The sequence below is a fragment of the Passer domesticus genome, chromosome 24 (genome assembly GCF_036417665.1).
Source record: "Passer domesticus isolate bPasDom1 chromosome 24, bPasDom1.hap1, whole genome shotgun sequence".
Lineage (NCBI taxonomy): Eukaryota > Metazoa > Chordata > Aves > Passeriformes > Passeridae > Passer > Passer domesticus.
Window position 1 is genome coordinate 2832414 of NC_087497.1, and position 16366 is coordinate 2848779.

Consider the following 16366-nt stretch of genomic DNA (forward strand, 5'->3'; position numbering starts at 1 on the left):
TAAAATTCCAAATGGCACTGGATGTCTCCCAAAGGCAACCTGCCACCCCCTCCAACTGGGGCTGTCCTGGCAGTGCCAAGTGCCCCCTGCAAACTGACATCAGGAACCTGGGCTGGCGAGTTTTGTTTGCCAGGGAAAAGGGATGGCACTGGTGTTCAGGGCCTGTGGCCTGGAGTGGCCGGCTGCCTGCTGAAATTCCGAACATCTCAGGATGCCTCCCAGACCCAAGGTGCCACCACAGGCAACTGTGGCTGGTTTGACAGTGCCAAGTGCCTCCTGCAAACTGACATCAGGAACCTGGCCTGGTGACTTTTGTTTCCCATGGAAAAGGGCCAGTGTTGGTGTTCAGGGGCTGTGCCCTGAGTGGGCTGCCTGCTAAAATTCCGAACGGCACAGGATTTCTCCCAGAGCAAAGTGGCTGCCACCAATGACTCGGGCTGTACTGACAGTGCTAAACACCTCCTCCAAACAGACATCAACACACTGTGGGGGTGAGTTTATTTTTACAGGGAAAGGGCCAGCATTCATGTCCAGGGGCTGTGCCCCAAGTGGGCCACCACCTCCCAAAATTCACAGGGTGTCTCCCAGGCCCAGCCTGCCACCACTGCCAGCTCAGTTTGCCCTGGCAGGGGCCAGGCCAGGCGCCTGCACTCAGCCTTGGTGAGGCCACACTGCGAGCACTGCGCTCAGTTCTGGGCCCCTCACTCCAAAAAGGACACTTAGGTGCTGCAGCGTGTCCAGAGGAGGGCAACAAGGCTTGTGAAGGTTCTAGAATAATATCTGTTATAAAGAAGTGGGTTTGCTTAGTCTTGAGGAGGCTCAGGGGGGATCACATCCCTCTCTACAAGTGCCCAAACACAGGTTGTAGAGGTGGGTACCTCTTGTGCCTTCTCTTGTGCCTGCAGTGAGAGGACAGGAGGAAATGGCCTTGAGCCGAGACAGTAGAGATTCACGAGATATTAGAAAAATTGTTCTGCCAGGCATTGGAAGGGGCTGCTCAGGGAGATGGCGGAGTCACCACTCCTGGAGGTGTTCAAGACGCGTCGGGCAGGATGCGGCGCTGGGTGATGCTTTAGTGGTTGAGGGGTTCTAATGGCAGTGCTGGGCGGACAGCGGCAGTGGGGTGACACTGGCAGTGGGTGAAAATGGCAGTGGGGTGACAATGGCAGAGGGGCTGGCGCGCTCCCACCCTCACTCCGCTCCCCTCTCCCCTCACAGCGGCGGCGCCGCCCGCGCCCCCAGCGCGCAGGCGCGGCGGCCGCGCAGGCGCGGGGCGGGCGGGCGCTGTCAGCGGGGCCCGCGCTCGCTCCGGCCCGGCCATGTCGTACGGGCCGCTGGACCCGCGCGGCCCCGGGGCGCCGCCGCCGCCCCGGGACTTCGGCGGCATCATCCAGACATGCAGCGGCAACGTGCAGCGCATCGCGCAGTACAGTGAGTGCGCGGCCGGGGAGCGACGGCGCGGCCCGGCCCGGCAGCGCCCCGGGGCCGGTAGCGCGGTGGGAGCCGGGCCGGGCAGAGCCCCCCGGAGCCGGGCCGGGCAGGGCTGTCCGTGCCGGGCCGGGCACACAGCAGGCGCCGGGCGCGGTGATGCCCAGCCCGCTGCAGGGCGGGGTGAACGCTGTGGGTGAGGCTGACTCTCGGTGTGTCTGTCGCTGTCACCGAGCCCCGCTGGCTCCTCGGGCAGCCCGGTGCCCTCAGTGGGCGGCAGCAGCCCGGGGTGTCACCGGCTGTGGGGCAGCTGCTGTCCCAGGGATGTCGAATGGGCGTGGGAACATGCGGCTTCCCCCTCGCTGTGCTGGCAGTGTCCTGCTCAGGATGTCCCTGAGGACACGGTGCTGCACTTTTTTGTCATTAGAGAAAGTTACCGGTATTGTATGATAATCGTAGGATTCTCAGTACTGATCGCTGAATTGCTGCTCATTAAAGCAGTCACGCCCAGGAGGGTCTTTGATGTAGTCCTTCCTAAGGATACAGGCTTTGCTAAAGAAGACAGTGCCCGTGCTAGATCAATTGAAAATATTGGTTCCTCAGAAAGCTCGTGACTTCTCTGATGATACAAAGCTATTTATGTTACTGAAAATGCTTAGCTCAGTCATGTTCATTTCTGCTTGCTGTAGACATTGCTGAATTGTTTCAAAGTTTGCCAAATAGCATGGCCTGTTGAGGTTTTTTTCCCTTTTTTCCCATTTTTATTTCTTCCTTTCCACTTCTCCTTCCTTCCTTCCTTCCTTCTTTGAGCCTCCTGTTCCAAGCAGCTCAGCTTCTCTCTCTCATAGGACAGGCTTCTGCTGTCTCATGACCTGCAGCCATCCTATCTCCATGCACTGCTATCTCAAGTTAAACAAATAGCTGTACAGTTTTATTGAGGTGGGTGGGAACACACAGAACATCGGACTTAATGTTACAGTAGTTAACTTTATTACACGCTATATAAAAGCTTTCTATTCAAAACAAGAGAAAAAGATATATTGAAGCCTTAAGGCTGTCCTCATTTCTTTTTCCACTGTAAGGAAAAGAGCAGGCAAACAGTATGCACAGCTGAGTATTATTCACTTCTTTGGGAGTCTCAGGAGTGAGCATTCCACACAAAATGTACAGAAAACTGATGGCCTGAGCTGGTAAAAGTGTTGTTTGCTTAGGTAATATAGCAGACTTGCAACTAGACGAGAGATGGAGGTGTTTCAAGAAACCTTAGCTGTCAGACAGTGTGAAAGGCTCTACAGCCTGAAATTAAAGGGCTTGGAGATGGAAAACTGAGGGGCTCTGTGTGTTGGTGCATGCCCACTATCCAAAGAATAAAGAGCTCCAGCCTCTTCCTTTCATTTCCTAGATACTTTATTCTCATTTTGTGTAGGCTGTGTGTGTTGCTGTTGGCCGAGATAAACTAAGCAAAGCAAACTGCTGAACCTGGCTCAGGGCAGGACAGGATTTCCTGGCCTGGAAATGGGGCTCTGCAAGAATCTCCCCATGCAGAGAGAAATAAGTCACAGAATGTCTGGACATTATGGCACAAGTGCTGTTTGCCAAGTGCTCAGCATCCACACAGAGTGCAGTCCTTGTGCCGTTTGTCACCAGCTTGACTATGAATTTTTCTGACCTTCCTGTGTCTGACAGAGCTGTGAAATATGTGCAGACTTGCTTGCTGGAAGCCAAGCTCAGTATATGAGGAGTTGCCAACCAACTCCTCACTGTATAACCTAATAGAAGTCTGAAGTTCTAGGTGTGAATACACTTGGTGGGTGTAAAAGCTAATTACTGGCTAATTACTGATTGACTCCTGTTGCTGTCTTAGCTGAGCTGCCCTTGTTGTGAGGCATTGGACAGCCCTTTAAAAGAAGTGGCTGTTGTAGGGATCTGATGCTTCTCCAGCAACACATTTAATCAGCTGCAGGCACTCCAGGCTGAAAGCAGAAGTCACACAGGAGGGTGTCGATGAGTTGGAAGAAACTCTTGTTAAAATCAGGATAATTCAGTTCAATTCAGTTGCCTGTGGAACTGTATTAAGGTGATCCTGCTTGGTCTTGCCTCTCACTGCATGATGAGATAGCTTGGATTTCATGATTGATTTGGGACAATCAATCTTTGTACTGCTGTTGTAAGTGCTGAGTGCTGTGAGTGCACTTCAGTAATGATAAAATCTGTGCTGCCACAGAATATAGTGTATCAGCTTCTTGATCTGTCAGAAAAGAATTCTGAGGTAGAGGGATTGGGGAGAGAAAATGTACTTGCTTTTCAGGTAGGTTAATGGTTTGATGTGATTCATTGTGTGGTTTTGTGATCATGAGTGCCTACACAAAGAAAATAGTGGGAAAACATCAGAGATAAGGGAGAAGGAGATCTAAAATACCTCTCTGTGCTACAACATGATTTCAAATTGACAGAGGCAAACTGTGAGGTGCACATTGCTATCTGTTCTTGAAAGATTGTTTGTGCCAGTATTGTGAAAGCTTTGGACTGTCATAAGTAGAAAAATTCAGGTCTGGACGGGGGAATTTTGAAATAAATAGCAACACATGGCACTTTTTTTTTTTTTTAACAGAGCACTAATAATTGAAGTAACTTAAAAATAATGTAAAATTGGCAATACAGCATAATGAAGTTTTTCTGCAGCAATGGTAGCCTAAAATACTGAAATAGCAAGGCTGGTAGAAACAGTCTGTTAGTTGGTCTGAAAAGGTTGAGGAAAAGGAGTGCACAAGCTCTTAGCTCCACTGACTTCTCTTGAGGGCATCTGTGCCTCACTATGACTTTCTTGTCTGAAAGTTAGTTTGTTAGGCTGGATCATGTATAGGTGGGGATGTTCAAAATACACTTTGCATTTCACAGAACCCCAGAACTGTTGGGTTTGGAAGGGACCTCTGGAGTTCATGTGGTCCAGCCCCTGCTAAAGCAGGTTCCCCTGAGCAGCTTGTGCAGGAGGGCGTCCACACAGGGTTTGAATAACCCCAGGGAAGGAGAATCCACAGCTTCTGTGGGCAGCCTGTCCCAGGGCTCTGTCACCCTGTCAGCAAATAGATTTTTCATCATATTTAGATGGAACTTCCTGGGTTTCTGTTGTGGCTGTTGTCCTGTGTCCTGTCTCTGGACACCAGGGAGAGGAGTCTGGCCCCATCCTCTTGCTAGCCACCCATAAGATACTTGTATATATTTAAAGCAAAGATTATAAATGTTGCCTTACTAGGTTAAGTCAGATACTGAAATAAATTTAGCTTTTAGCTTTCTTTTGGGGAAAGCTAAAATAATACATTCAAGAAGGAATAAAATGTTTGAACTTGTCTTACTAACTCATCTTGTGTTCTCTTTATCTTCAGCTGCTCAAATAAAGAATTTGATGAGCCAGCTGGGAACCAAGCAGGATTCCAGCAAACTTCAGGAAAATTTGTGAGTACTAAATGAGCAAACATTGGTATAGATGTTCTTTCATTTCTGTCTGTATTCTTAGGGATAGTGGGTTACTTGCTTTGGGGAAATGCTTTATTAGATAAATTTAATACAGTTCTGCAAACCCATAATTACTAGCCACATTAAATAGTTTACTGGACAAATTAAGGTGTTTCTGCAGGACTCTGGAGAAGCCATTCCAAACTGCTGGGTAGGAACAGTTCTTCCTACATTGTTCTTCTATATAATTTTTTAATATTTTCTTTTAAAAGTAGTAGTACCTCAGCCATGCTTTAGCATTAGCTGTCCTCTGAGGAGCAGTCACACTAGCTTCACACGTGGTTCAGAAGAAATGAATGCCATACCAGGTATTTGGTGCTCACATGGCACCAGTAAGGAAAAACAGTCAGGGAGCCCCATAACTGGAGAAAAAGTAGCTTGTAGTACAGATGGATTTAGTCAGTAGAAAGATTAGCTATTGTATGTGGCAGACAAAATGTCATGTGTCATTTCAGAAGAATAACATGCCAGTGGGGGACAATGTAGAAGATATTTAAACAGCTGTAATTCAGACTGACCCTTGGAGAGACTGTACAGGGGTTCTCTGTGTCCGTGTGTCTTTCACAAACTTGTGGAACATAGATAGCACATAATTTCTGAGGTCATCAAAGAAAACTTAAAAGTACATTCTTCCACTCTCTCTTCATGTGACAGTACCGTGAATCTTTAAATTATCCTGGATTTTATAATAGCAATTTTTGGATAAGTTCATGACTTGTGGTGGAAGATACACTTACCACATTTGAAGGATGAGATCAGAGTCCAGTTGGGAGAGAAAGGGATTTGTTTCCTTGAGCTGCTCAGTTGACTCAATCTCTGTTTAATCAGAAGATTAAAGAATTAATCACTGGTGACCAAACAGATGTCTTCCCATTTAACGTCACTGCATAATCTCTCCTCTTTGGGGTGAGAGTGGCTGCACCCCACAAATTGTCAGCTGCCATTCCAACTTGCCAAAATGCATGGATGGTGTTTTTAGTTTACATGTACAGCTTATACAATAATGGAGCCTGGATGCCTTGATTTGTGTGTCCATTGGGCCAAGAAAGTGACTTTCACTTAAGCATCCTGTACCTGTTGAATGCAAAAGAAATTGCTTCTGGTTTTAGTATTTTTCCTTCCTACTTTACAGTATAGGATTTATATAATTGTATTAGATGCTTCACAACAATATCTTCATATTGCAGTGTTGTTGGAAAACATAAAGGCTTAAGGGAAAGCCTTGCAATTCCTGAATCTGGATTCTTCTTTCTGATCACTGTTTTTCACTAAAATTAAGAATTTAATATCAGAGTCTCTGTACTTTTATCAAATGTACATTTAACCAGTGCAGTTGGTGGTTGTCAAGTGAAGAGTTAGTTACTAATTGGTACCATAAGGAATTCACCCTAAAAGTGGGATTATGTTCTGTGAATAAATTTGTTTCTCTCTTATGCCATTGGACAAAAAAAAAATTTTTTTTTAAGCTACTGAATTATACTAGTTAGCAGGGAGCAAAGAAATTATTTGAATCTTTTTCTAAAAATGTAGTCCAGAGTCAAGTTGACATTAAAAAGAAAAGTACATCTCTGATCCTTTCGGTTGGAAAAAACCTACTGTAAAGCTGTGTGATCTCAGAACCCCTATTTAGTCATCATTCTGGGTGCTAAAATGCTCAGTGGCTGCTTTTTAGGTAGATCTTGTGTAACTGCTTTTGAACTTGTGTTTCAGACAACAGCTGCAGCACTCTGCAAACCGCCTTGCCAAAGAGACCAATGAATATCTCAAGGAGTTGGGGTCTCTGCCACTTCCCCTGTCTGCTTCTGAGCAGGTAGGTAGGCAGGCAGAACTTTCTGGACATAGGTCTAGATCACTCATGTCATGAAACTGGGGTAGACCACAACGTCACAAAGCCTGAACTGGCACAGCTGAAAAGACAGCAGCTTTTTGTAATGAAGGATGATGGTGAAGTAGAGAAACTCATTAAGCTGGCTGCATCCTGGCTGTTTATGTGACACTGGGAAAACCATGTTTCCCAGGAGCAAATAGGTATAAAACTCCCCTGCATGAGAATAAGAGGCCCTAAATGTTTGGGGAGAGCTCAGTATGCAATTCTGGTTTTCTGAGTAAATTTCTGAAAAATAATCTTGTTTACAAAGTGCCTGGTGGTGCAAGGTAGTGTTTTAGGATAAGAATTCAGAGCAAACTGTCTACCAGTATGAGACGTGAGCATGCCAGAAAGCTTTCCCTTGCATGTGATTTATTAGTGGTGGAGGGGGGAAGCTGGCTGACTCAATGTGCTTATATTTGAGTAAAGCAAAATATGATGAGGCAAAGATTATGATTTTCTCTTACCAAATAGTAGTTCCTGCTCCCTGTGGGAAAGGGAAGGGACAGTCCTCTGCTGCTGGTGTCAATTCACCACTGCCTGCTTTTGGGGTGCTGTGTAGGATGATCTGTAGGATGATCTGGGGATGTGGGTCAGCAGATGTTGTCTTGATCTAATTCTGTATTGAAGGTTTTTATGCCAGTTGGAGGCATGGCCATGCTTTGCTGATTTGTTCAGCAAATATTTTTCAGTTAATCTTCTGTGATGAACAAAATCCTGTCATGTGCATCTCACTGAATGCAGCCCAGGGAAAATTCAGTCAAAATCTGCAGAAGCTGCAATCAGCATGCTGAGGATCTGCTCTGGAAGAAGGGTTGTTGCTTCCAGAGGGTTCAGATGGAAGCTTCAGTGTATTATGAGGCTGCTGTAGTGGCTTGTTATAGAAAAAGTATAATTGAAATTTTTTTTTTCCTTGAAGTTATTGTTGAATTGGTACAAGCTCATTGCAGGATTGCAGTCCTGGAAGTCCCACAATTTGAGCCAGCTTTTGTAAATCTCTCAATCCAAAAACATAAAAACTGACCTTGGGACAAGCTTTTCCACAATTTCTTATTTCCCATTTGCTGGAATGTCACAGCACTCAAAGGAGATGTCCTATGGAGGCTAAATAAATTGACATTGTAAAATGAGGATGAAAAGGATTACTGCAACTAATGTATTTGAAGAAAAGATAAACTGAAATGGTTATCAGGACTAAGGATGTTATCTGATCTAAAAATAACAGGCTTGTAGTGTGCCATGGTTGGGAGAGACAGCTTAGGAGACTGGGACAGTGGGTGTTATCAGTAGTTCTGGAAGTGTGGGGCTTCCTGTTTTTGTGATTTAAGTGTGGATTTGTGTGTATTTTGTTATGGACTGTGAGGTTTGCAAAGTGAAGGAATGGAGGAAAAAGCCATTGTAGGTAACTGAAAGGTATGTAGTTAAATGTGGTGAATTACAGGAATGTAATTAGAATAAAAGTAATTATTTACTCAGACTTTAGAGCTAGATTGAAATTGGAGAGCCTTATTGCACAGAGCTGTCCTGCAGTTGGCAAGGCATGGAGCATTGGTGTAAGGAATTAAAACATGGTGGGCCTTTTGTTCTGACTACTGGCACCAAAAGATCACTGAATGCCAGTTCATTGTTGTTGTTGTGATGGTTTGTAAGAGTCTGACAGTCACTTTATCATGGATGGGAATGTCTAAACTCTTGTTTGTGTTTCAATTCCTCAGCGCCAGCAGAGGCTCCAGAAAGAACGATTAATGAATGACTTCTCCACAGCCTTAAACAATTTCCAGGCAGTACAGAGGCGAGTGTCAGAGAAGGAAAAAGAGACTGTAGCAAGGGCAAGAGCTGGCTCCCGTATTTCTGTAAGTATTTATGGGAATTTTGCAGTGATATACTGAACTGTGAGTCTTCTGAGAGATCTTGTACTTGCCTTCCAACCTCATACCTGTTTACTGACACCTTTCTGAGTGAAGCTGAGGCCTTGGTGCAGTAGTTTTCCATTCCAGATGTTGGAAGTAATTTCTTGTTACAGTGTGCTCCAGTGTCAGCGTAGAGGAGGGAAAGAATCCTGGTAGTTGCAAATGTTGCAGAAGATGAGGTGGGAAGTCAAAGCATAGTGAAGAGCAAAGTATTGCAGGGTGCTCTTCACTTCATGTCAGCCCTATGCTATAAAATTTAAGACTTAGAATGAAGCTTACCACACCTTAAATTATATCTCAAATCTCACACTGTGTTGCTTTATATTCTTATAATTTCTGTCCTGCTAATATCTCCAAAGTATGTTCACTGTTATGTTTTGACAAACCCCTGTGGCTACTAAGAATTCATAACAAAATGGCCAATGAAAGCATTTTTCTCCTCTTGCCTCAGGGCTTTCTGCTAGGTATGCATTCTTAATTTCTGCAAGGGAACACATTTATCTGTTGAATTATGCTCTTAAGTTTTTGCTTCATGTTGGGAAAGGAAGTTGCAAACATTGCAAAGCTGATCCAAGAACATGGACTGGCTGCTTTTGATCATTCAGTTGCCTCTGATTTGCAGAGACAGTCTGAATCTAAAATTTAAATCTAAAGATGAAGCTAAAACTAATCTTGTATAACCTGAGTTAAATCTGAGGGCTGCAGTGAGAGTGCCATTCTCCAGGAACTCTCTGGACAGTATGTGCCTTGGTCTTCAAGATACTGCTGGTGATTTTGTGCATGGTGCTGGTGGTGTGAGAGTGGTGACTCATTTATCTCTTCCAGGCTGATGAGCGGTTCAGAGAAGAACAGCTTGTTTCATTTGATAGGTAATAACTTCTTGTACTCTTGAGGTTTTCACTGCATATAACTAAAGTTTTTATAGTGTGATATATTGCTGTAACTTGGGCCAGGCTCTGCTGGCTGAATGCAAGGCAAAAAGAGTTGAAAAGCAACTATTAAACTATTACAGCACATGTAATCTACTATGTAAAATCCACATATGACAGTATTTTATCCTCCTTAAGTCCAGAGTGTGTGATTACTACCCTGAGGGGAACAGTAGTGCTCTTAAGATGTGGCAGCTGGAGCTCCTGGTGTTCTGGCCTGTAAACACAAGATTACCAGACAGATTTCACTCACTGTGACTCTTTCCACAGAGAGCTGCAGATTTATATCATGGCTTTGGATGTTCTCTAGCAGCCCAGCTGGAGCTACAGCAGAATAGCAAATGAGGCTGCCTAAAATTCAGAAGTCCTGGACATTGTGCACTGGCAAACTAATCCTGGAGTGTGCACAAGACAGCATTAGTGTCACCTGTCAGACAGTTGTAGTGCTTCTGCAGTAACAGTGTGCTTGTGTGGTAAATGGCTTTGTAAAATGTTACATCATCTATGTGGTAAAGAGAGCCTGAGCCCCTCCAGAAGTATCTGTGATTAATCTGTCAACTGGGCTGAAATCTGTTGGCCCTGTCTGTATAAATCCTTTACTTTCTGAATCAAGAGCTCTTGCTTACCTGTCTCATCCTCCCTCTGCAAACTGCCCTTCATCTGCTCAGCTGCTTGGTGTGTGTCCCCTCCTTAGCCCTGGGCTTTCCCTCTGAGCCAGGGCTGAAACCCCAGGTGTTGAGTTCTGCAGGTGCTGGGATGGGTTTGAAGGCCTTGCACACAAAGCAGTGGGACCCAGAGATAAGAGATGATGGCACACAGCAGCTATTCCACTGTCAAAGCTGTTCTTGTGTGCTGTGTGTCAGAAACTTCTGCTTTTGAGATCTGCAAACCCTATGGTCATCTCAGAGCTGAATTACTGGAATGGTCAGCTGTGTCTGACCTATTCATGCAATTTATTTTCATTTCTTTAGGCACTTTTAAGACCTTAAAACATACTTCTTAGTGTTGTACCAAACACTGGACTGATCCAATGTTTTCTGGCACACTTCTCTATTGAAAAGATGGAGATGTTGCCCTGGAAGAACATTCTAAGCTGAACATAGAGGTGGCTTTGTATTATAGATACTGGCTCCACTCTAATTGATGTAACTTCTGCAGCACTTGTGAAGAACCAGCTCATCAGGAGAGAGGTAGATTGGGATGCAGAGTTACTTGAGTTTTAATATCTCTTTTGGTGTGTAATTTAATTCAAAATTCCTACTAGACTAATGAATTAAAATACTAAAACACTTTAGTCTTATCTCCAAATGCCAGGGTAGGCAAGAGTCTTTGCAGATGCTTTTCAGGTGTTCTTCTGCTCTGTTAATGTGCTTGCAGGCTGCTCTTTATCAGAACTTTCACCCTGACTTCTCCCTTTTGGAGAGAGGGTAAGAAGCAGGGAAGGTACAAGTATTTTTTTAAAAAAGCAGAACTGAAATAGGCAGTTTCTTCTAAAATGCTGTAGATAATTGTTATATTCTAGAATAAAGTGTGCTATGCATGTAACTGCTTCCCAGTGCCTTCACACTGCCTGATCTGTCCCTTTTTTTCAATTGTTCCAGTTTGTGACTGTTGTCACAAATTGATCCTGTCCTTGTACACAGTGACAGGGCCAAGAACCTGGGGTTGTTCTGTAGGAAACTCTTCAACTTTAATTCATTTTGCCACAAAATGCAGCAAGGAAGTACCTGTGGTGAGAGAGACACTGACTTTCCCTCTCTTTCAGTGGTGAAGATTGGAATCAGATGCAGTCTCAGGAAGAAGATGTGGCAATAACTGAACAGGACCTTGAACTCATTAAAGAGAGAGAAACTGCAATCAGGCAATTAGAGGTGACCAGTCAGTCCTGCACAGTTAACAGCACTGGGAGATAAATTAAAGGATGCAGTGTTAATTAATGGGATGGGCTGAGGAGAGCTGGTGGTGGAGGAATAGAGTTCCTCCTGGAGAGGATTGATGCCAAGATAATCTGAAGGAGTTATATTTTCCCTCAGTGTTGACTGGTGATCCTTCAGATATGGCAGGAGCAACTCATGTTAGAGTGTTCATGCTGTGCTAATTGCTGGTGTGATTAAACAAATGTTCAGTAGCTGGAGCATTGTAGGCTCCCATGTTAATCCCAAGTTGCACAGGTGGTAACATCAAGGCACTGAATGCTGGTGCCTATTCTGACCCTTTGAGTGATGGTCAGAAGAGGTACTAAAGTGAGGATTAGAAAATATTGTACCCACTGTTCATTTTAACTTGTTAAACTGTTGTCTTCAGGCAGACATTTTGGATGTCAATCAGATATTTAAGGATTTAGCCATGATGATTCATGACCAAGGAGATATGATTGGTAAGTGCATTTGGATAATAAGTTTTTTCTTGGTTCAGTTATATGTTTTCCAAGTTACATGGGTTAAACTTTTCAGTATTTTGCATTAAAAGTATTGTATTTCTGGCTATAATTTTTAAACACTGAAGCTCTGAAATATTTTGCAATGAGTTCTCCTGTTTTTTTCCATAGATAGCATAGAGGCAAATGTGGAAAGTGCAGAAGTCCATGTGGAAAGAGCCAGTGAGCAGTTACAGAGAGCAGCCTATTATCAGGTAAATTCTGTGTGCTTGATTGATTGTCACTGTATGGTTGAGCACTAATGAAACAGGCAGAGCAAGACACTGAGGACTGCAGCACACCAGACTAGTTTTGGCACTCATTCAAAATTGCCTGCAAGGAGTATTTAAAGCACTTGAGTCAAAAACACAGTATTGAAATTCACCTTCTACTTTAGAATGAAAGAGTGTAAATAGTGTCTGGCACTTCACACTCTGCAAGCCTAAGTGTTTACCTGTCTTTGTTGTTAGGAGTTAGTAGAAGAAACAAGAACAAATTCTGATATTGTATCCAACTTGTAAACATATCAGCCAGGACCCTGACATGCAAAAATCTTTGCCCAGACTCAGGTAACTTCTGGTGAGCAGGATTTGCAGCACTCCTGTCCAGCTGCTGAGTTTCCATCCCATAGTCAGTGCCCCCTGTCCCATAAATCTCTGGCAGTGGCTCTCACTGCTGCATGGTACCAGTGGTTTCTGTAGGTTCCTTTCACCATCCTTGTCCCTGCAGGTCCAGCTTCTGTTCAGGGGTAAGGGTTCTGCTTTAGCCAGTCCCATTACTGCTGGGACTTACACAAGAAAATAAATACTGGACTCTTCCAAGCTGTTAAGTGGGAGGTACTGGAGGGCAATAAAACTCCAGTGCTGTTGAGTGCAAGGCTGGGAAGTTGGTTTTACCATCTGGCAGCATGTAATAGTATTCTCTCTCTCCATGGCTTCCTTGCCAAAGTTCTGAGGTATTTATAAATCTAAGTTTGGGAGCTCTTGGACATGTTTTGCATGTGGGTTTTTTTGTTATGGATGGAGAAAGAAGAGGTTCTATATAGCTACCCTCAAATCCTTAGATGCCAAGTTGAAAATATTTGGTGTATATGAATGGACTGTAGTTTCCTGTGATGAATAAAGTGAGAAAAGCTGTGAAATCCAAGTTCAGTAACTGTACATGAAGTAATTTAAATTGTAGAAATGCAGCACCAAGCCCAAGTGGCCAAGGGGAGATTGTATGTGAGAAGTGCCTTGGAGTTTGATTAGGATTACCTGAAAAATCTAAATAGATAGAAAGGTTTGGCCTTCTCTGAGGCTTGTATTTTCCTTAGGAGAAGCAAAAGCTGTCACATTTTAACTTAACTGCATCTCTTAGACCTCTGCACTCCTAAAATTAAAAGCATTCACCTGTAGAATCATGGAGTTTAAGGAACATGTAAAAGTGTTCAGACTCTACTGGTTGCTTCTCTCAAATAACTGTGGGGGTACCAAGTGCTCTTGTTCACCCAAGTCAGTAACATGAATAGTAGCCTTGCTTTTTCCTCAAGTGTTCCTGGTGTCAGTGGCTTCTTTTCTCTTCTCTTATTAGAAGAAATCCCGTAAGAAGATCTGTATCCTGATTCTTGGCCTTGCTGTGGTCTGTATAATCATAGGATTCATTATCTGGAAGACAAGATGAAATCTTCCCATGGAACCCAGTCTCACAGCTGAGATTTTTTCTGTCAGAGCAAACAGGCTGACTAGTCTCGGAGATGAATTGACCACCCTGAGAGAGCACAAGTTGGAACTACTTCTAATAATAGATATTAGCAACTAATGTGCAGATAACTAGTATTTGGAATTAGTGAACCATGGAGACAGTATTTATCAGTTTATATACAAATTCTCTTGTTTTATGTAACTAAAATATCGTGGTTTTGCTTTCTGTAACGTGTTCTTCCCTGTCCCAGCTGTATGCTGAAGTGTGATCAATAATTGGAGATGTCTTGTTTTTTGACAAGTCGCACAACTTCAACATTTTGTGTGTGTAGGTAACTTTGTTGGACTGCAATGAGAATGACATTCAAAGACAGCCCACCACCAAGTCACATTGTGTAAATCCAGCAGTTTCTAAAGTCTCCAGTATCTGCCCCATGGTTTTATTGTCTCCAAGTGGCTGTGGTTCTAGATTCTCTTGAAGAAAAGGATGTTGTCACAGATTTGAGAGGCAAGGAGGGTATGTGTGGATGATGATTTGAACCTCTACATGCTGGTCAGTTTAGCCTTGAGACTCACAACAGTGTAGTTTAATTTTTTTGGGTGTGGTTGGGATTGTTTTTTCACAAAATGCATCACTTGAGGACAGAATGTTCTTTAACTTAGAATCTAACAGTGCAATCTCCTTAGACAAACTAGCTGGTCGCTTGCTAGTGGACAAATAAATCTCTTCCAATGCTGACTCAAGCACTAAATATAAAACGTTTAGCTGCTCACTCCCAGCTGTTTTTAGAACCTTCCAGGGGGAAAAACACTTAAAAATGAGGAAGTGGGCACCTAAGTTTACAAGCTAGTAAGGTTAGTGAAGAGTGTTAGCAGAAATCTTGGTTCTGAAGAAGTGCTCTTCAAGCTCACTTGTGGTGTTGCAGTAAATATTATGTGTGGCTTGTGAACATTTGGTATTTTCAATTCTTTATGAAACAGAAAGTGCAGAAACTGGCTGAGTGAAGTGCTGGGATTTTCAGACTGGGGATGTGTGTGCAGATGAAAAAGATTGCTGGTTCCAGCTCACAGGGTTGGGCAGAACAAGCAGCCACTCCCCTCTTCAATGTAGCTCTGAACTGACATGCACTGAGGGAACAGAAATCTGTCCAAAGCCCAGCGGGGGTGGTAAATGCAGCATACTGACCCATTTTGTATTTAATCCTTCTTCCATGTCTCGTCTATAATAAAGTAAACGTGAAAGCTGGGAAGGGAGTGTTCTCCCAATTGCACAGTGGTTTGCACTATTGCGCCGTCATTCCATCCAATAATCATCAATAAACACTTTTAAAAGCCTCTCTCAGAGCTCATTTCTCTTGCAGTTTAGACATTGGCACAGGTGTGTTTGCAGTTCTCCCTCTCAGCAGAGTAGACTTTACATCAGCACAGCAGTGCTTCCTGCAGCTTTAGTTTTGCTCATTCTGATTTTTCAGAATGAAACTCCCTGAAAACACAAAATTCATTTCACAAGGACACACACAGTACTTCTGTGCAGAGTCCTGTACAATAGCTGACCCCAGAAAAATGAATCTCATGCCTCAGCAGCATTGGCCAGCTCTCACTACCTGCCTTTTGCTAGAACTTGGAGCCATGGTAAAATCTGACTTGCAAGCTAGGGACCTGTGTGTTCTGCTCCTTTTCCAAAGCTCTCCTTGGAGATGGTAGGAGCTGTCCATTAGTGCATGCCTGCTGCCAGGCGAGTCCCCTGGCTGTCCCACTGCCATGGAGAACAGAAGCACTGGGCTCGTGTTTGTTTGTTTGTTTGTTTGTTTGTGTCACCAGGCCTGAACCCGAGCGTTATTTGTAGGCTCCGTCCCTCTCGCCTGTTTGTTCCTCTGGAAACTGGAACTGAGGGTACGGGGTGCTGAGCTCAGCGGTGGGACCGGGGCTGTTCCCGTGTCCCAGGCTCGGTACCGGCTCTGTCCCCGTGTCCCACGCTCGGTACCGGCTCTGTCCCCGTGTCCCACGCTCGGTACCGGGGCTGTTCCCGTGTCCCACGCTCGGTACCGGCTCTGTTCCCGTGTCCCACGCTCGGTACCGGCTCTGTGCCCGTGTCCCACGCTCGGTACCGGCTCTGTGCCCGTGTCCCACGCTCGGTACCGGGGCTGTTCCCGTGTCCCACGCTCGGTACCGGCTCTGTGCCCGTGTCCCACGCTCGGTACCGGCTCTGTTCCCGTGTCCCACGCTCGGTACCGGGGCTGTTCCCGTGTCCCACGCTCGGTACCGGCTCTGTTCCCGTGTCCCACGCCCGGTACCGGCTCTGTTCCCGTGTCCCACGCTCGGTACCGGGGCTGTTCCCGTGTCCCACGCTCGGTACCGGCTCTGTTCCCGTGTCCCACGCTCGGTACCGGGGCTGTTCCCGTGTCCCACGCTCGGTACCGGCTCTGTGCCCGTGTCCCACGCTCGGTACCGGCTCTGTTCCCGTGTCCCACGCTCGGTACCGGCTCTGTGCCCGTGTCCCACGCTCGGTACCGGGGCTGTTCCCGTGTCCCACGCTCGGTACCGGGGCTGTTCCCGTGTCCCACGCTCGGTACCGGCTCTGTTCCCGTGTCCCACGCTCGGTACCGGCTCTGTGCCCGTGT

General features: G+C 45.2%; 1 protein-coding gene across 1 annotated transcript; it reads left to right on the forward strand.

The window, feature by feature from the left end:
• The first annotated feature begins 1256 nt into the window (after nt 1–1256).
• On the forward strand, nt 1257–15082 carry STX12 (syntaxin 12). Its single transcript, XM_064398163.1, has 9 exons — nt 1257–1431; nt 4812–4881; nt 6652–6751; nt 8524–8661; nt 9544–9587; nt 11413–11518; nt 11952–12024; nt 12196–12278; nt 13636–15082. Exons 1-9 carry the CDS (start codon nt 1320–1322, stop codon nt 13723–13725), a joined length of 816 nt encoding a protein of 271 aa, XP_064254233.1. The 5' UTR covers nt 1257–1319; the 3' UTR covers nt 13726–15082.
• The last annotated feature ends 1284 nt before the right edge of the window (nt 15083–16366 follow it).

Bases quoted from the DNA above. Each gene is read 5' to 3' on its own strand.
- STX12 (XM_064398163.1), top strand. From the start codon at position 1,320: ATGTCGTACGGGCCGCTGGACCCGCGCGGCCCCGGGGCGCCGCCGCCG. The intron at 4,882-6,651 runs GTGAGTACTAAA...CTTGTGTTTCAG, and splicing joins AGCAAACTTCAGGAAAATTT to ACAACAGCTGCAGCACTCTG. The intron at 8,662-9,543 runs GTAAGTATTTAT...TATCTCTTCCAG, and splicing joins GAGCTGGCTCCCGTATTTCT to GCTGATGAGCGGTTCAGAGA.